General features: G+C 44.3%; 1 protein-coding gene across 1 annotated transcript in view; it reads right to left on the reverse strand.

Moving 5' to 3' along the window:
• tspan15 (tetraspanin 15) overlaps positions 1 to 21344 on the reverse strand; it is a 258614-nt gene that overhangs the window by 44825 nt on the left and 192445 nt on the right. The window contains exons 6-7 of the mRNA XM_068052393.1: positions 6678 to 6725; positions 5574 to 5690 (exon numbers count right to left, since the gene is read on the reverse strand). Of these exons, the coding sequence (XP_067908494.1) occupies positions 5574 to 5690; positions 6678 to 6725 (165 nt within the window). The remainder of the gene's footprint in view (positions 1 to 5573; positions 5691 to 6677; positions 6726 to 21344) is intronic.

Consider the following 21344-nt stretch of genomic DNA (forward strand, 5'->3'; position numbering starts at 1 on the left):
TACTCCTCTCCCACATGCAATAGTCTCACTGTCAGCCATTCTCACCCTCCCACCTCCAACAGGCCCACTGACTGCCTGTTCTAACTCTTCCACCTCCAACAAGCCCACTGCCAGCCTGCTCTGATTCTCCCACCTCCAACAGGCCCATTGTCAGCCTGTTCTAATGTTCCCACCTCCAACAGGCCAACTGCCAGCCCATTCTCATCCTCAAGCCATCCGCTGCCAGTCAGCACTGTGCAGAAGTCAGCTGGTTTTCCACAGCCCCAAACTGACAAACCGCAATGGAAGCCCACAGGCTGTTGTTCAAATGTAAGTAAGTAGTTCCGGATTTCTGACTGTGTCATAGAGTCATAGATTCATAGAGTTATACAGCACAGAGACAGGCCCTTCAGTCCATCGTGTCTGTGCCGGCCATCAAGCACCTAACTATTCTAGTCCCATTTTCCAGCACTTGGCCCGTAGCCTTGTATGCTATGGCGTTTCAAGTGCTCATTTAAATACTTCTTAAACGTGTATTTATTTATTTGTTTAGAGATACAGCACTGAAACAGGCCCTTCGGCCCACCGAGTCTGTGCCGACCAACAACCACCCATTTACACTAACCCTGCAGTAATCCCATATTCCCTACCACCTACCTACACTAGGGGCAATTTACAATGGCCAATTTACCTATTTGGCTGTGGGAGGAAACCGGAGCTCCCGGCGAATACCCACGCAGTCACAGGGAAAACTTGCAAACTCCACACAGGCAGTACCCAGAATTGAACCCGGGTCCCTGGAGCTGTGAGGCTGCGGTGCTAACCACTGTGCCACCCATGTTGTGAGGGTTCCTGTCTTTACCACCCCTTCAGGCAGTGTATTCCAGATTCCAAGCACCCTCTGGGTCAAAAATTTTTTCCTCAAATCCCCTCTAAACCTCCTGCCCCTTACCTTAAATTATGCTCCCTGGTTATTGACCCCTCCGCGAAGGGAGAAAGTCTCTGCCTATCTAACCTATCAATGCCCCTCATAATTTTGTATATCTCAATCATGTCCCCCCTCATCCTCCTCTGTTCTAAGGAAAACAACCCTAGCCTTTTCAGTCTCTCTTCATAGCTGAAATGCTCCAGCCCAGGTAACATCCTGGTGGATTTCCTCTGTACCCTCTCCAGTGCAATCACATCCTTCCTCTCGTGTGGTGCCCAGAACTGTACACAGAACTCCAGCTGTGGCCTAACTAGTACTTTATACAGCTCCATCATAACCTCCCTGCTCTTATATTCTAAGCCTTAGCTAATAAATATCCCATATGCCTTCCTAACCACCTTATCTACCTGTGCTGCTGCCTTCAGTGATCGATGGACAAGTACACCAAGGTCCCTCTGACCTTCTGTACTTCCTAGGGTCCTACCATCCATTGTATATTCCCTTGCCTTGTTCGTCCTCCCAAAATGCATCATCTCACACTTCTCAGGATTAAATTCCATTTGCCACAGCTCCGCCCATCTTACCAGCCCATCTATATCGTCCTGTAATTTAAGGCTTTCCTCCTCACTATTAACAACACCACCAATTTTCGTGTCATCTGTGAACGTACTGATCATACCTCCTATGTTCACATCTAAATCATTAATGTACACTACAAACAGCAAGGGTCCCAGCACCGATCCCAGTGGTACACCACTTGTCACAGGCTTCCACTCGCAAAAACAACCCTCGACCATCACCCTCAGTTTCCTGCCACTAAGCCAATTTTGGATCCAATTTGCCCTGGATCCCATGGGTTCTCACCTTCTTAACCAAGCTCCCATGTGGGACCTTATCAAAAGCCTTACTGAAGTCCATGTAGACCAAATCAACTACTTTACCCCCATCTACACATCTAGTTACCTCCTCAAAAATTCAATCAAGTTAGTTAGACATGATCTCCCCCTGACAAAAGACTGTGACCTTCGAGTGCACTGCCGACACACTGCTGATATCACTGCCTGTTTTGGGACTGACTTGAAAATCTCCCCACTTGTGTCTCATCAGATTCACTGATGTCCTTTAGGGAAGGAAATCTGCCGTCCTTACTTGGTTTGACCTACATGTGACTCCAGACAGCAATGTGGTTGGCTCTTAACTGCCCTCTGAAATGGCCAAGCAAGCCACTCAGTTGTCTAGGGCAATTAGGGATGGACAACAAATGCTGGGCTTGCCAGCAACGCTCACATCCCATGAAAGAATAAAAAAAATTCAAGTGTCTACTTCAGCATGGGAACTAAGGGAAAACCATTTTAAATATCAAAAACAGGGAAGTTGTTTCCAGCTTGCTGCACTGCTTATTTTAATTACCCATTTCAAATCTGATCTATTAAAAGATCATTTCCACTAGCAATGATTGTCATTTGATAAAGGAAAGAATTTGGAATTCATTCCAGCATAATTTAACTGGCTGCAAGAAAATCCTGGAATCTAGTTTGTTACTATCATTTACTTCTTTCGAATGAACTACAGTATCTTTAATGAATTGAGTGAAGAAATTCATATGAATTAAAACACATCTGCTTTTGTTTATCTGACTGTGCTCTCCAGCTTTCAATATCAGTTACCAGTGTGCAGGTACAAGCAGTGAAAACATTAGAGCGAGTATACAGTAGACCAACAAACCCGCACTGACTACTGAAATCAGCGAATGAAGAAAACATATTGAACTAAGGAGCCCAACATGGCAGTTGAAAAACATGCTCAAAATGATAAAAGCAATTGACATAATCAACATGGACTGATTGATGTATGCACCAATGGAACCAAAGGCAAAATATCAAAATATAACAGATTAGAGAGAACATTTTCAGAGAGTTTTCTCAATGACGAATGCTACGTCAAAAGTGATGACTGACGTTAGTTCAAGTGTAAAAAGGTACATAAACATATGAGGAGAGAGCACAGAATTTCTCAGCAGAGTCTCAGCAGAAAATGACATTAGTCTGAGGGAAGACTGTAGGAGTACCTGAGGGGGTGGGGGAGTACCTGAGAAGGGGAGTGGGATTGTATGAGTACCTTGGGGGTGGGGAGGGGGAGGTGGTAGTGTGAGTGCAGGAGTGCCTGAGAGGGGGAGAATGGAACTGTTGGATTACCTGAGGAGGCTGGGCACCTCATGTATGCCAAGTTTTGAGTTGTTAGATGTGTTCTGAATGTATTCCTTTTAGCACAGTGGTAGTGCCATACAACCCCATGGGAAGTGTCCTCAGTGTGAAGAGGACTTTGTCTGTGTGGTAGTCACTTCTACCAGGGCAGTTAAGAATCAACCACATTGCTGTGGGTCTGGAATCACACGTGGGCTAGACAGGGAAAGGGCGGCAGATTTCCTTCCTAAAGGATATTAGTGAACCATATGGGTTTTTATGACAATCCAGTCATGGTCACCATTACTGATTTTTGTTCCATAGTTATTTAACTGAACTTAAATACCCAACTTGCCATTGAGAGACTTAAACTCACTTCGCTGGATCATAAGTCTAGGTTTCTAAATTACTTTTCCAGTAACTTAACCACTACGCTACTGTACCTATAGCTCTTTCAGAGAGGGGCACAGGCACAATGGGCTTAATGGGAAAAGGGCAGGGGAATGAGACTAAGATCTCCTACCTGGTATCTCCTCTTTACAGCATAGCTGAGATCAACAACTCTCTTCTAATTTTACAAGACACATATAAAGACGGAAACAGAGACTCTGCAGGAGGCATACATACAGCCTGGTTCTGTGCCCTGCCAGCGTCTCTGGTGAGACTTCACATGATGAGCAAAGCTTCACAGTTTTGTCTCTGTAAAGTACAGGACAATTGTGCTGGTCTATCACTCAACAATAATAGGAGAAAATTATAGAAGTTTCCTGTTATGGGCTCAGATTTAATTGCTTCTTTCATCTCAAGAGTTTTCAAAAGTGTGCAATAAAAATATTTTAGTATTTACTTGCGCTGCTATTATTACTGAATATGCTTCTTCTGGGATAGTCTTGTCAAACAAGTTGTATAAATATAATTCAAGATTACGCCTATCCGATATATTGCTGCAGATATATAATATGCTCTTGTGACGCAGCACTAAAGTAATCAATTCAAATTGAAGGAGAACCTGAGTACTAAACTGCACTGCTCAGCCATGTGGTAATACTCATGAGCAAGTGCTACTGATCAACACATCTTTCTCCTGTTTCTACTTAAAATAAAAAATATAATTGTTAAGAAGTGATTGGAAATACAGTGCCTTCATTTTAACTCATAATATCAAGATACAGACAAAAGATGCAAGTTAAATGGAGTCATCGAATAAAGGAGCCTGGAATGTACTTCATTATTTTCCACACTTTTGAGTCAGAAAGTATAAAGATGGGGTTGAACCAAACAACTAATGCAGAGCCACTATTTAGTCAGTTGTTAAGGAATATTACCCCGATGTTGGTTTAAATTAAAACCGTGGGAGTAGAACTAGCGGATACAGATCCAAACTCAGAAGATTAATTTTCGGATACCTAACCTTAAATTACCCATTAACACAAAGAGTGATCAATGAATGGAATAAACTTCTAGATACAGAAGTGGAGGCCAAAACCTTGGAATCATTTAAGAAACAAACTAATGTACAATGGAATAAAAACAAAAAGTGCTGGAAATACTCAACCAGTCTGGCAGTATCTGTGGAGAGAGAAGCAGAGTGAACGCTTCAGGTCAGTGACCATTCATCAGAACGTTAACTCTGCTTCTCTCTCCACAGATGCTGCCAGACCTGCTGAGTATTTCCAGCACTTTTTGTTTTTATTTCAGATTTCCAGCATATGCAGTATTTTGCTTTCATTCTGATGTACAATAGGACGGTGGTGGCATTGGATCTCTCTGGACGGAGGAATTAAGGTGAGGCGAATGGTCTTCTACATCAGCAATTATCTTGTGATCTTATGCCTCCCTCTTGGGATAAAATCACTACATAAACTGCACTAGTGTAAACGTTATCGTTAGTAATCCCTCAGTTTGCAAATCACAGGAACCTGTCTACTGGTGTGATACACACTGCACTTCATGGCATTAATAAGGAATCATATCTTACTGGAATTTCTTCAATTCTGGACTCTAATTTCACAATGTGACAATAGCAAAAGTAGATGGCTTACCCATCAGGATTTATTTTGCATTTTAACCTGCTAATTTCTCTTTTGCTTCAGCATTGTTTTTAATCAGCTTTTTCTTATGTGTTGAAGGACAGCAAGAGGCAAACACTCGTGCATGCAGCTTGGTTCTGTGTCTTGGCAGCATCTCTGGTGAGACTTAATTCCTTCCCCATCACACATCAACCACCTGAGACTGAATAGAAGCTTGTGACCTTTGTACAGCAATTAAGAGAAAATCATGATAGGTTCCTCCAGTTCCTAACACCACTGTCAGACTGTACCAGGAGGCTATCCGGCTCATTCACCCATGGACTAAGGCTGATGAGTGCCTGCGGATGGGAGGGTTGCATGTGCATGCGTAGGTATATTGCCAAATCTATACAAGCAACATGATTCATTCTATGCTTTGATTGTGAAATAAGCCTATAATAAAGCAAAGATTACCTGTGGTGCTATTATACCCAACAGAAGACCAGCCATGGCCGCATAGTGTCCCAAGAACCAATTCAGCACTGCATCTGTGCACCCACCGACATAGATGACATGAACAAGATTGAAACGCTGTGGATAAAATGTATAATATGGATAAGTGTGATGGTTATGTTGGTACCATGAAATAGATCTCCTTATACACATGTAGTGACTGCCTGTCAGAACATTCTTGAGCAACGAGACAAGTATGAAGGTAAAATTTTGGTGAAGTTTCCACGTAGGAGCCAAAACCAGCATGCACACAGGACACTGAACCAGACTGTGCATAAGACTTGGAACCAGTAACAAACCTGCTCACAGGACTTGTAACCAATCCATGCACAGGACCCGGAACCAGTAACCAACCTGCTCACAGGACTGGTATCCAGGCTGCAAGCAAGACTCCAAACCAACTTGTAAACAGGACTCCTAACCAACCTGCATATGGGAAATATAACTTTTGTAACTTAGCTCTGGCCTGAACGCCCGTTGCTCTGTTAAATCTGTCATCACGGAGCCTGTTTTACACATGTACAACAAGTGCAATATGTTTAATTTAGGTCTCACCATGCTTGGATTTGGAATAGCCTATCAACACTCATTGAAGGTTACTGAAAATAAATTCTTGGTACATAGGCTTCACTACTTGCCTTTGAGAAGGCGGTGGTGGGCCATTCTCTTGAATCACTGTAAATGTGTGGGGAAGGTACTTCAACAGTGCCTCCAACGACCACAAACATCTTCCTTTGTGCCAGATATGACTCCTGCCACTGGAGAGCATTGCCCCTGAACCCCACTGATTTCAGTTTTACTTGATGCTAAACTCAGTAAAGTGTCAAGGGGAGTCACTTTCATCTTACCTCTGGAATTCAGCTCTTTTTGCCAAGATTGCAATGAGGTCTGGAGCCAAGTGGTCCTAGCAGAACCCAAAATGAGCAATATTCATAATAGAATGGCTACGTTGGGGTGTAGCCAGGCACTACACTTTTAGGAGAAGAGGAAGGGAAAGGTAAAAGCTAGCTGGAAATCGAGGGGAAAGTAAAACAAAACATTTTTAAATATGTTAAAAATACTTACCTGTTGATCAAGAGTTTTATAGCCACACAATGTATTGGCAACATCCGTCTGAAATGAGAAGAAAACACACCACTCACTTTTACAACAGCAAATTGTTTTCTAAGGTCAGCTGCCAATGCCAGTCTTGAAATTCATTTTAAATTCCCACTTAAACATAGTATCATACAGAAGAGAAACATATTAGATCACAAGCAATTATGAAGAAAACGGTCTTCTTAATCTCATTAATTTATTCATCTCTGATAAAACTGGCATCACAAAGGAAATCCTTACAGCTCCTCAGAAATCTGCCACTATTCTGGTGCTGTTCAATTGATAAGACTCAGTGGCAAGCATCAGGCCAGCAGAGGTACATTATTAGTGTATAGGTAGCAACTTGTGCACGCCCAATGTCATCCAGAAGACTAGAATGTGTGGATTCTCCTCCACCATCCAGTCCAGAATGAAGGAAAATTTGGGTGGTATAGCTACCCTGCTACCTCACCAGCTGGGATTTCTCTTCCCCTACCACCTCCAGGATCACTGCTGGCCACTCTTTCCCCGCTACAGATAAATGACGGCAGGGTGTGGTCCCCAGTGCATTTATTTCCCTCCACCCTATTTATTGCTACCTCCTGGGAAAGCCATAGGAAAGGTAGGAGTAAGCACTCGGAAGCAGTGGTATAGACCTTGAGGTTTCTCCCCTCTGGAAGCGGCTCAGTAAAGTCATAGTCATTTATGGCACAGGAGGCCATTCGGTCCATTGAGTCCATGCCGGCTCTACAAGGAGCTATGCAGTAGTCTCACTCCCCGGCTCGATCCCCATAGCCCTGCAAGTCTATTTCTCTCAGGTGGACATCCAACTTCCTCTTGAAGTCATTGATCGTCTCTGCTTCCATCACCCTTGTGGGCAGCGAGTTCCAGGTCATTACTACCTGCTGCGTAAAAAAGTGCTTCCTCATATTCCCCCTGCCTCTTTTGCCTAAAACTTTTAATCTGTGTCCCCTAGTCCTTGTACCATTTGTTAATGGGAACAGCTTTTCCTTGTCTAACTTTTCTAAGCCTGTCATAATCTTGTACACTTGTATTAAATCTCCCCTCAATCTCCTTTATTCTAAGGAGAACAAACCCAGCTTTTCGAACTTAACCTTATAACTAAAATCCTCCATCCGTGGAACTATTCCAGTAAATCTCCTCTGTACCCTTTAACGGCCCTCACATTCTTCCAAAGGTGTGGTGACCAGAACTGGTGGGCCTAACCAGTGCTCTATAGAGGTTCAGCATAACTTCCCTGCTTTTGTACTCAATGCCTCTATTTATAAAGCCCAAGATCCCATATGCTTTACTAAACACTCTCTCAATATGTCTTACCACCTTCAAAGATTGATGCACATACATCCCAAGGTCCCTCTGTTCCTGCACACTCTTTAGAGGGACTGTGCCATGAAGTATATATTGCCTCTCCCTATTCCTTCTGCCAAAATGCATCACCTCACACTTGTCAGTATTAAATTCCATCTGCCACCTCTATGCCCATGCTGCTAGCCTATCTATGTCCAGTTGCAGCTGGTTCATATCATCCTCATTGTTTGCCTCACCTTCAAGTTTGGTGTCATCAGCAAATTTTGAGATTCTACTCTGTATTCCAAGATCCAAGTCATTTATATATAGCAAAAAAAAAAAACAGTGGTCCCAGAATTGTCGCTTAGGGTCTATTATCCTCCACTCTGAAAAACAACTTGCTGTTTTCTGTCCTTAAGCCAATTTTTTATCCAGTTGGACACTGACCCACCTATTTCATGAGCCTCAATGTTGTTAACCAGCCTTTTATACGGTACCTTATCAAATGCTTTCTTGAAGTCCATATAAACACATGCACCGCATTCCCTTCATCAACCTTCTATGTTACGTCATCAAAGAATTCAAATACATTTGTCTTTGTTTTTTCTAACTTTTTCAACCTGTAGAATTTAGTTCTTACTTGACTACAGGGGAAGGAGCTAGCTGTTTGGTGAGTATATGGTAAGTAGTTAAGGTATTTTCTATTCCTAAGATTTAAAATAGTAGAGGAACTGGTGGTAAGGTTAATATATAAAAAAGGTAAATAAATTGAATAAAATACTTGTGGTTATTTAAAACACATTAAGGATGGCAAGCATTTATTGACCATCCCTCATTCCCCTTGAGAAGGTGGTGGTGAGCTGCCTTCTTGAACTGCTGCAGTCCTTGGGGTGCAGGTACTCCAACAGTGCTGTTAGGAAGGGAGTTCCAGGACTTTGACCTAACAGTGAAGAAACAGCGATATAGTTCCAAGTCAGGATTGTATGTGGCTTAGCAGGGAACTGCAGGTGCTAGTTTCCCATGCACCTGCTGCCCTAGGTGGAACAGGTCACAAGTTTGGAAGGTGCTGTCGAAGGAGCCTTGGAGAGTTACTGCAGCGCATCTTGTAGATGATACACACTGCAGCTACTGTACATCGGTGGTGAAGAGAGTGAATGTTGAAAGTGGTGGCTGGGGTGCCAATCAAGTGGGCTGGATGGTGTCGAGCTTCTTGAGTGTTGTTGGAGCTGCACCATCCAGGCAAGTGGAGAGTATTCCATTACACTCCTGACTTGTGCCTTGTAGATGGTGGACAGGCTTTGGGGAGACAGGAGGTGAGTTAATCGCCACAGAATTCCTAGCCTCTGACCTGTTCTTGTAGCCACAGGTTCTATGCGGCTGCTCCAGTTCAGTTTCTGGTCAATGGTAACTCCCAGGATGCTGATAGTGGGGCATTCAGCGATGGTAAAGCCATTGAACGTCAAGGGGAGATGGTTAGATTTTCTCGTTTGAGATACATACCAACATACAAATTAGGAGGAGTAGCCACTCGGTCCTTCGAGCCTGCTCCGCCATTCAATAAGTTCATGGCTGAACTGATCACTCCACATTTCTACCTACCCCCGATAACCTTCCACCCCCTTGCTTATCAAGAATCTATCTACCTCTGCCTTAAAAATATTCAAAGACTGTGCTTCCACTGCCTTTTGAGGAAGAGAATTCCAAAGACTCTCAACCCTCTGAAGAAAAAATTTCTCCTCATCTCTGTCTTAAATGGGCGACCCCTTATTTTTTGTTATTTTTTTAAATTTTATTCAGAGATACAGCACTGAAACAGGCCCTTCGGCCCACCGAGTCTGTGCCGACCAACAACCACCCATCTATACTAACCCCACTGTAATCCCATATGCCGTACCACCTACCTACACTAGGGGCAATTTATATCAGCCAATTTACCTATCACCTGCAAGTCTTTGGCGGTGGGAGGAAACCGGAGCACCCGGAGGAAACCCACGCAGACACAGGGAGAACTTGCAAACTCCACACAGACAGTACCCAGAATTGAACCCGGGTCCCTGGAGCTGTGAGGCTGCGGTGCTAGCCACTGCGCCGCCCGCACAGTGACAGTAAACAGTGACCCCTAGTTCTAGATTCTCCCACAAGGGGAAACATCCTTTCCATATCCACCCTGTCAAGACCCCTCAGGATCTTATATGCTTGAATCAAGTCGCCTCTTACTCTTCTAGATTCCAGCGGATACAAGCCTAGTCGGTCCAATCTTTCCTCATAAGATAGCCAGCCCATTTCAGGTATTAGTCTAGTAAACCTTCTCTGTACTGCCTCCAACGCAATTACATCTTTCCTTAAATAAGACGACCAGTACTGTACACAGTACTCCAGATGTGGCCTCATCAATGCCCTGTATAGCTGAAGCATAACCTCCTTACTTTTGTATTCAATTCCCCTCGTGATAAACGATAACATTCTGTTAGCTTTCTTAATTACGTGCTGTACCTGCATACTAACCTTTTGTAATTCATGCACTACGACACCCAGATCCTTCTGCATCTCAGAGTTCTGCGATCTCTCACCATTTAGGTAATATGTTTCTTTTTTATTCTTCCTGCCAAAGTGGACAATTTCACACTTACCCACATTATACTCCATTTGCTAGGTCTTTGCCCACTCACTTAACCTATCTATATTCTTTTGTAGCCCCTTTATGTCCTCTTCACAAGTTACTTTCCTACTTATCTTTGTGTCATCAGCAAATTTAGCAACCATACCTTCGCTCCCTTCATCTAAGTCATTTATATAAATAGTAAAAAGTTGAGGCCCCAGCACTGATCCCTGTGGCACACCACTCATTACATCTTGCCGACCAGATGGTCATTGCCTGGCACTTAAGTGACACAAATGTTACTTGCCACTTATCAGCCCAAGCCTGGATGTTATCCAGGTCTTGCTGCATCTGGATACGTGCTGCTTTAGTACCTGAGGAGTCAGGAATGGTGCTGAACATTGTGCAACCATCAGCAAACATCCCCACTTCTGACCTTATGATGAAAGGAAGGTCATTGATGAAGCAGCTGAAGATGGTTGGGCCTAGGACACTACCCTGGGGACTCCTACAGTGATGCCCTGGGACTGAGATGATCGACTTCCAACAAGAACAACCATCTTCCTTTGTACTAGGTATGACTCCAACCAACAGAGAGTTTTCCCCGATTCCCATTGACTCCAGTTTTGCTAGGGCTCCTTGATGCCATACTCAGCTAAATGCTGCCTTTATGTCAAAGGCAGTCACTCTCACCTCACCTTTGGAGTTCAGCTCTTTTTTCCATGTTTGGACCAAGGTTGTAATAAGGTCAGAAGTTATGTGGCCCTGGCGGAACCCAACTGAGCATCAGTGAGCAGATTTTTTAAAATTTGTTTTGCGGGATGTGGGCGTCGTTGGCTAGGCCAGCATTTATTGCCCATCTCTAATTGCCTTTGATCTAAATGGCATACTAGGCCATTTCAAAGGACATTTTAAGAGTCAACCATGTTGCTCAGGGTCTGGAGTCACACATAGGCCAGATCAGGTAAGGACGGCAGATTTCCTTTCCTAAAGGACAATTAGTGAACCATATGGGTTTTAACAACAATCAGCAATGGTTTCAGGGTCACCTTTTGAAAAACTTTTTAATTTCCAGATTAACTGAATTCAAATTTCATCATATGCCGTGGCGGGATTTGAACCCATGCCCCCAGAACCGTAACATGGATCTCTGGATTACTAGTCCAGTGACATTGCTGAGCAAGTACTGCTTGATAGCACTGTCGACGACCCCTTCCATTACTCTGCTGCTGATTGACTGTAAAGTGATAGGGCAATAATGGGCCAGCTTGGATTTGTCCTCCTTTCTGTGTACAGGACATATCTGGGCAATTTTCCACATTGCTGGGTAGATGTTAATGTTGTAGCTGTACTGGAACAGCTTGGCTAGGGGCGTGGCCAGTTCTGGAGCACAAGTCTTCAGTACTATTGTTGGAATGTTGTCAGGTCCCATAGCCTTTGCAGCATCCATGTCTTCAGCCATTTCACGATATCACGTGGAGTGAATTGGATTGGCTGAAGACTGGCATCTGTAATGTTGGAAACCTCAGGAGGAGGCAGAGATGGATCATCCACTCAGCACTTCTGGCTAAAGATGCCAGCAAATGATTCAGCCTTGTCTTTTGCACTGATGTGTTGGGCTCCCCCATCGTTGAGGATGGGGATATTTGTGGAGCCTCCCCTCCTGTTTGTTGTTTAATTGTTCATGACTGGATGTGGCAAGACTGCAGAACTTGGATCTGACCCGCTGGTTGTGGGATTGCTTAACCCTGTCTATCGCATGCTGCTTCCACTCTCTTCCCTTATCTTTCAGCCTTGTTGGAAATGCTACCCGTCTGTACATGAAGCATCTCTTCCTTAAAGATAACCCATTGTTCCGATACAGCTCTTCCTGCCAGTCTTTGTTTCCATTCTACCCTGGCTAGATCCCTTATCAACGCCTTGAAATTAGCCCTCTTCTAATCTAGACATTCTACCTTATCTCGTTTCTTGCTTTTCTACAGTACCAGTCAAAACCTTATGGTACAATGATCACATCACTCTTTCCCAAGTATTACCCCACAGACACTTGATCCACTTGGCCCACCTCATTCCCAAGCACCAGATCCAGCAATACCTCTTTTCTATACTTTACTGTATCGGTGCCATTTCTTGCTCCCGCCCCGAACTGGAAAACTTTATCAACTTTGCTTCCAATTTCCACCCTTCTCTCACCTTTACATGGTCCATCGCTGACACGTCCCTTCCCTTCCTCGACTTCTCTGTCTCCATCTCTGGGGATAGGTTGTCTACTAATATCCATTATAAGCCCACCGACTCCCACATCTACCTCGACTACACTTCTTCATACCCTGCCTCCTGTAAGGACTCCATTCCATTCTCCCAGTTTCTCCGTCTCCGACGCATCTGCTCTGATGATGCCACCTTCCATGATGGTGCTTCTGATATGACCTCCGTTTTCCTCAACCAAGGATTTCCCCCCACTGTGGTTGACAGGGCCCTCAACCGTGTCCGGCCCATTCCCCGCACCTCTACCCTCACCCCTTCCCCTCCCTCCCAGAACCATGACAGGGTTCCCCTTGTCCTCACTTTTCACCCCATCAGCCTCCATATCCAAAGGATCATCCTCCGCCATTTCTGCCACCTCCAGCGTGATGCCACCACCAGTCGCATCTTCCCCTCCCTTCCCCTGTCAGCATTCCGAAGAGATCGTTCCCTCCGCGACACCCTGGTCCACTCCTCCATTACCCCCACCACCTCGTCCCCGTCCCATGGCACCTTCCCCTGCAATCGCAGGAGGTGTAATACCTGCCCATTTACCTCCTCTCTCCTCACTATCCCCTCACTATCCCAGGCCCCAAACACTCCTTTCAGGTGAAGCAGTGATTTACTTGTACTTCTTTCAATGTAGTACACTGTATTCACTGCTCACAGTGTGGTCTCCTCTACATTGGGGAGACCAAGCTCAGACTGGGTGACCGCTTTGCGGAACATCTCCGCTCAGTCCGCAAGCAGGACCCTGAGCTTCCGGTTGCTTGCCATTTCAACACTCCCCCCTGCTCTCATGCTCACATCTCTGTCCTGGGATTGCTGCAGTGTTCCAGTGAACATCAACGCAATCTCGAGGAACAGCATCTCATCTACCGATTAGGCACACTACAGCCTGCCGGACTGAACATTGAGTTCAATAATTTCAAAGCATGACAGCCCCCCATTTTACTTTCATTTTTAGTTATTTTTTCTTCCGTTTTTTTAACATTCTTTTTTACATTTTTTACAATCTTTTTTTTTGCATTTATTTCATTTCATCTTAGTTTGTTCAGTTTGCTTACCCACTGTTTTCTTTCAGGTTTGCACTTGCTGCTGTTCAATATTCAGTGTATTAACACCTAATCTGTACTAATGCTTTGTCTTTCAACACACCATTAACATATTGTTTGCCTTTGCTCCGTGACCTTTTGGTCAGCTATGTGGCCTGGTCCAATCTAGGCCTCCTTTGTTATCTCTTGCCCCACCCCCACCTCACTTGCTTATAACCTGTGACTTTTCTAATATTTGTCAGTTCTGAAGAAGGGTCACTGACCCGAAACGTTAACTCTGCTTCTCTTTTCACAGATGCTACCAGACCTGCTGAGTGGTTCCAGCATTTCTTGTTTTTATTTCAGATTTCCAGCATCCGCAGTATTTTGTTTTTATACCTCTTTTCTAGTTGGGTTGAGAACATACTGACCTAGGAAGTTCTCGAATATATTTTAGGAAACCCTTCCCTCCTTACCCTTTACTCTAAAATTATCCCAACTGATATTTGGGTAATTGAAGTCCCCCAATATCACCACTCACGTTCTTGCTCATCTCTGTAATTTTCCTGCAGATTTGCTCCTCTATGTATCTGTCACTATTTGGAGACCTATAGAATAGCCCTAGTCGCGTGATGATACCCTTTTAGCTCCTCAACTCTAAACAAATGGATTCTGTCCTCGCCCTTTCAAGGACATCCTTCCTTTCCAGCACTGCAAAGTCTTCCCCAATCAGGACTGCCATCCCACCTCCCTTTTTTCCTTCTCTGTCTTTTCTGAACACTTTAGAAGCAGAGTTAACGTTTCAGGTCAGTGGCCCTTCATCAGAACTGGCAAATGTTAGAAATGTAATAGGCTTTAAGCAAATAAAGCAGGGGTGGGGCAAGAGATAACAAAGGGCAAGGTGCTGATTGGACAGATGGTCACAGAGAAAAACTGACCAGAAGGTCATGGAGCAAAGGCAAACAGTATGTTAATGGTGTGCTGAAAGACAACGCGTTAGTGCAGAGAGTGTGTTAATTGACAGAAAAATGAACAGCTCTGGCCCAAAGTACAAACATGAAAAAAAACAGTGGGTAGGCACATGATAAAAAAATGGTTGATGAAACAAACTAAACTAAAATAAATACAAAATAATAAATAATAAAAAAGAAAAGAAAAAATAACTAAAAATAAAAAGGGGGTGCCGGTCATGCTCTGAAATTATTGAACTCAATGTTCAGTCTGGCAGGCTGTAGCGTGCCTAATCGTCTAATTGGTAAATGAGATGCTGTTCCTCGAGCTGGCGTTGATGTTCACCGAAACACTGCAGCAATCCCAGAACAGAGATGTGGGCATGAGAGCGGGCGGCAGGGGTGTTGAAACGGCAAGCAACCGGAAGCACGGAGTCATGCTTTTGGACTGAGCAGAGGTGTTCCGCAAAGCGGTCACCCAATCTGCATTTGGTCTCCCCAGTGCACAGGAGACCACATTGTGAGCAGTGAATACTGTATACTAACCTGAAAGTACAAGTAAATCGCTGCTTCACCTGAAAGGAGTGATCTGCGTTTGGTCTCCCCAATGTTGAGGAGACCATTTTTAAGGCATGTTTCCATTATTGCCACCACATCATATTCCTATACTGCTATCTGTGCTTTTAGCTCACCAACTTTATTTACCACACTTTGTGCATTTACACACAAGCATTGTAATCCTGACTTTGCATTCCTCGTAGTCCTTCTTAGGCCACTCCCATCTAATACAGAACTACTCCCTTCTCTAGTACTGCCCAACACACTCACTCTGACCCCACCTAATACTTTGCTATTTCCTACTCCAGTGTTATCTGTCTCTTCCAATTCTCTGTGCTCCTTGGTGTTCCTCTCTTGTATTATCTCCTGGTTCCCACACGCCTGCTGATAGTTTAAACCCTCCCCATAGCACAAACAAATCACACCACAAGGAACTTTGCCGCAGCTCTTTTCTATTTTGAGATCATTTCGCCCTCGCTCGGATGGATTCCAATCTCTCCAACCACCACTTCTTGATGTGATGCGACCCCTGCCAACTCAAGGGCTGCCTCCTCCATGGATATTAAGTTGGCAAGCTGGGGCACTCCAACATCTGAGCGAGCCCTGTCCCTTATGTTGTGTGCTCCTTTCTCCTGCAAGGTCGAGAGTGATCAAGACAAAGCTACCCTGCCTCAACATTTATGTCGGAGCAATCACATGAGATTGCCAATCCTTAGTGTTTCCTGCTACACAATGGCATTAGGTTTGTGAACGTTGCTCATTGCTCAGTGATGCTCCTGGGCACACATTTCTCCTATGTTCAGGAGTACTATGCGCCCTCAGGCTGCTCAGCTTATGTGATGCTGGTGACTACAGACTTGGAGGCTTCTCAAGTGGGTATCGCGTTTCACTCACATTGCTGGACCTAATAAGGTCATGGAACATTTGCAGCACTGAATCCAGGTCATCCTCGCTATGCCACAGATATTGACAGTTTGAGCCACCTCCAGTCACTCCTCCTTAGTTTGGCTGAGGGCCCTCTCCTGCTTCCCTCTGGAAAAAGAATGCCTCTCCTTGCTATCGCGGCCTTCAAAAGGACCTGTAGGGAGGCATCTGTAAAACACAGGGCTGCCCTGGCACTGGTGCCTGATCTTGTGCAGGCGCACTCCTCTGCTCTCTCCTTCATCTGCAAATGAAATAGCCAGCATTTTGGCTGCAGTCTGCCTTTTAAATCGGGACTGCTCTGTGCGACTCCCACCTCCTCCTTGTGCCTGCCACCCCCTAATTGGACGGCGATCCTGACCTTTGCGGGCCTCGAAGTTATCCCGACCCCAGAACAAAAAGCCAGGCCACTATAAAACTCCCAAAGCAGAGGACACAAACGACAATACACACAAATTCCAGGACACACTGTGTAACAGTCCCAAACCCCAGAATACACGCTGTAATACTTCCCAAACCCAGGACACACTCTGCAATACTCCCAAATCCCAGGATACACTGCAATACTCCCAAACCCCAGGACACACTGCAATACTCCCATATCCCAGGACACACTGCAATACTCCCATATCCCAGGACACACTGCAATACTCCCATATCCCAGGACACACTGCAATACTCCCATATCCCAGGACACACTGCAATACTCCCATATCCCAGGACACACTGCAATACTCCCAAATTCCAGGACACACTGCAATACTCCCAAATCCCAGGACAGAAACTGTTATACTCCCAAATTCCAAGAACACACTGTAATAATCAAAGCCCAGGATACACACTGAAATACTCCCAAACCCAAAAATAAAATATTTACAAACTCCAAGATGCACACTGTAATACTCCCAAACCCAGGATACACAGTACAATATGCCCAAACCCAGGACACACAGTACAATACTCCCAAACCCCCAGGATACACATTATAATACTCCCAAACCCCCAGGATACACAGCATAATACTCCCGAACCCCCAGGATACACAGTACAATACTCCCAAACCCAGGATACAGAGTACAATACTCCCAAACCCAGGATACAGTATAATAGACCCAAATCCCCAGGATACAGTAAAATACTCCCAAACCCCCAGGATACAGTATAATACTCTCAAACCCAGGATACACAGTATAATACTCCCAAACCCCCAGGATACAGTATAATACTCCCAAACCCAGGATACACAGTATAATACTCCCAAACCCAGGATACAGAGTATAACACACCCAAATGTCCAGGAGACATTATAATACTCCCAAACCACCAGGATACAGTATAACACCCCTAAACTCAGAATACACAGTACAATACTCCCAAACCCCCAGGATACACAGTACAATACTCTCAAACCCAGGATACACAGTATAATACTCCCAACCCCGAGGATGCACAGTCGGCGCAGTGGTTAGCACCGCAGTCTCACAGCTCCAGCGACACGGGTTCAGTTCTGGGTACTGCCTGCGTGGAGTTTGCAAGTTCTCCCTGTGACCGCGTGGGTTTCCGCCGGGTGCTCCGGTTTCCTCCCACAGCCAAAGACTTGCAGGTAGTTAGATAAATTGGCCATTGCAAATTGCCCCTAGTGTAGGTAGGTGGTAGGACAATGGTGGGGATGTGGTAGGGAATATGGGATTAATGTAGGACTAGTATAAATGGGTGGTTGGTCAGCACAGACGCCGTGGGCCGAAGGGTCTGTTTCAGTGCTGTACCTCTAAATAAACAAATAAAAATATAATACTCCTAAACCCAGGATACTCAGTATAATACTCACAAACCCCCAGGATATAGTATAATACTCCCAAATCCCCAGGATACACAGTACAATACTCCCAAATTCCAATACACATACTGTATTACTCCCAAATCCCAGGACACGCACTGTAATATTCCCATATCGCCGCGAACACACACAGTGTGATATTTCCAAACCCTGGGACACACGCTGTAACATTTCCATATTCCAGACACACTATAATACTCCCAAATCCCAGGACACACACTGAAAACCTCCCAAACCCCAGGACGCAGATTGAAATACTCCCAACCCTAGGAGACAAACTATAATATTTATGAACTCAATGACGCACACTGAAATACTCCCAAACCCTAGAAAACACACTGTAATACTGTAAAACCACAGGACACAATAGTAATAGACTCACATTCCAGGACATATACTGGAATACTCCCAAATCCCAGGTCACACATTGCAATACCCCCAACCCGCAAGAAACACACAGTGATATTTTTGAACCCGAGGACAGTGTCATGTTTGCAAACCCCAGGATACACTGCAATACTCCCAAATCCCAAGACACAAAGTGTAACACTCCAAAACCCCAGAACGCACATTGAAATACTCCCAAAGCAAGGAGACAAACTATAATATTTATTAATTCCATGACACACATTGTAATACCTTCAAACCCAGGACACACTGGAACACTCCCAAACACCAGAATACACAAGAAATACTCCCAAACCCTGGAAAACACACGGTAATACCGCAAAGCCCCAGGACACTGCCGTGAAATTCCAGGACACATAGTGGAATACTCCTAAGTCCCATGTCACACATTGCCCAACCCCCAAGACACACACTGTAATATTTTTGAATCCGAGGACAAGTCACGTTTGCAAACCCCAGGACACACTGCAATACTCCCAAATCCCAGGACATGCTGCAATATTCCCAAATCCCAGGACAGAAACTGTTATACTCCCAAATTCCAAGACACACACTGCAATACTCCAAAACGACAGGGGACACACTATAATACTCACAAAAAACAGGATACATACTGAAATAATCCCAAACACAAACATAAAATTTTTACAAACACCAGGATGCACACTGTAATACTCCCAAACCCAGGATACACAGTAAAATACTCCCAAACCTAGGATACACAGTATAATACTCCCAAACGCAGGATACACAGTAAAATACTCCCAAACCTAGGATACACAGTATAATACTCCCAAACCCAGGGTACACAATGTAACACTCCCAAACCTCAAGGATACACAGTATAATACCCCCAAACCTCCAGGATACGGTATAATACTCCCAAACCACTAGGATACACAGTATAGTTCTACCAAACCACCAAAATACACAGTATAATACTCCCAAACCACCAGGATACAGAGTATAATACCCCCAAACCTCCAGGATACACAGTATAATACTCTCAAACCACCAGGATACACAGTATAATACCCCCAAACCTCCAGCATACCGTACATTACTCCCAAACCACCAGGATACACAGTATAATACTCTCAAACCACCAGGATACACAGTATAATACCCCCAAACCTCCAGCATACCGTACATTACTCCCAAACCACCAGGATACACAGTATAATACTCTCAAACCACCAGGATACACAGTATAACACTCTCAAACCACCAGGATACACAGTATAATACTCCAAAACCAATAGGATACAGTATAATACTCCCAAAGCCCCAGGATACAGTACAATATTCCCAAACCCCTAGGATACACAGTATAATACTCCCAAACCCCCAGGATACACAGTACGATACTCCCAAACCCCCAGGATACACAGTATAATACTCCCAAACCCCCAGGATACACGGTATAATACTCTCAAACCCAGGATACACATTGTAATACTCCCAAACCACCAGAACACAGGATAATACTCCCAAAGCTAGAATACACAGTATAATACTCCCAAACCCACAGGATACAGTAGCATACTCCCAAACCCAGGATACAGTATAATACTCCCTAACCACTAGGATACACAGCAAAATACTCCCAAACCCCCAGGATACAGTATAATACTCCCAAACCCAGGATACACAATGTAACACTCCCAAACCTCAAGGATACACAGTATAATACTCCCAAACCACCAAAATACACAGTATAATACTCCCAAACCACCAGGATACACAGTATAATACCCCCAAACCTCCAGGATACGGTATAATACTCCCAAACCACCAGGATACACAGTATAGTTCTACCAAACCACCAAAATACACAGTATAATACTCCCAAACCACCAGGATACATAGTATAATACTCTCAAACCACCAGGATACACAGTATAATACCCCCAAACCTCCAGCATACCGTACATTACTCCCAAACCACCAGGATACACAGTATAATACTCTCAAACCACCAGGATACACAGTATAACACTCTCAAACCACCAGGATACACAGTATAATACACCAAAACAAATAGGATACAGTATAATACTCCCAAAGCCCCAGGATACAGTATAATACTCCCAAATCCCCAGGATACACATTATAATACTCCCAAATCCCCAGGATACACATTATAATACTCCCAAACCTCCAGGATACACAGTATAATACTCCCAAACCCCCAGGATACACAGTACAATACTCCCAAACCCCCAGGATACACAGTATAATACCCCAAAACCAACAGGATACAGTATAATACTCCCAAAGCCCCAGGATACAGTACGATACTCCCAAACCCTCAGGATACACAGTATAATACTCCCAAACCCCCAGGATACACAGTATGATACTCCCAACCCCCCAGGATACACGGTATAATACTCTCAAACCCAGGATACACATTGTAATACTCCCAAACCACCAGGACACAGGATAATACTCCCAAAGCTAGAATACACAGTATAATACTCCCAAACCCACAGGATACAGTAGCATACTCCCAAACCCATGATACAGTATAATACTCCCTAACCACTAGGATACACAGCAAAACACTCCCAAACCCCCAGGATACAGTATAATACTCCTAAACCCAGGATACACAGCATAATACTCCCAAACCCCAGGATACAGTAAAATACTCCCAAACCAACAGGATACACACTATAATACTCCCAAACCTCCAGGATTCACAGAATAATACTCACAAACCCCCAGGATACACAATATAATACTCGCAAACTCCCAGGATACACAGTATAATACTCCCAAACCCCCAGGATA

Source organism: Heterodontus francisci, chromosome 20, assembly GCF_036365525.1.
Source record: "Heterodontus francisci isolate sHetFra1 chromosome 20, sHetFra1.hap1, whole genome shotgun sequence".
NCBI lineage: Eukaryota > Metazoa > Chordata > Chondrichthyes > Heterodontiformes > Heterodontidae > Heterodontus > Heterodontus francisci.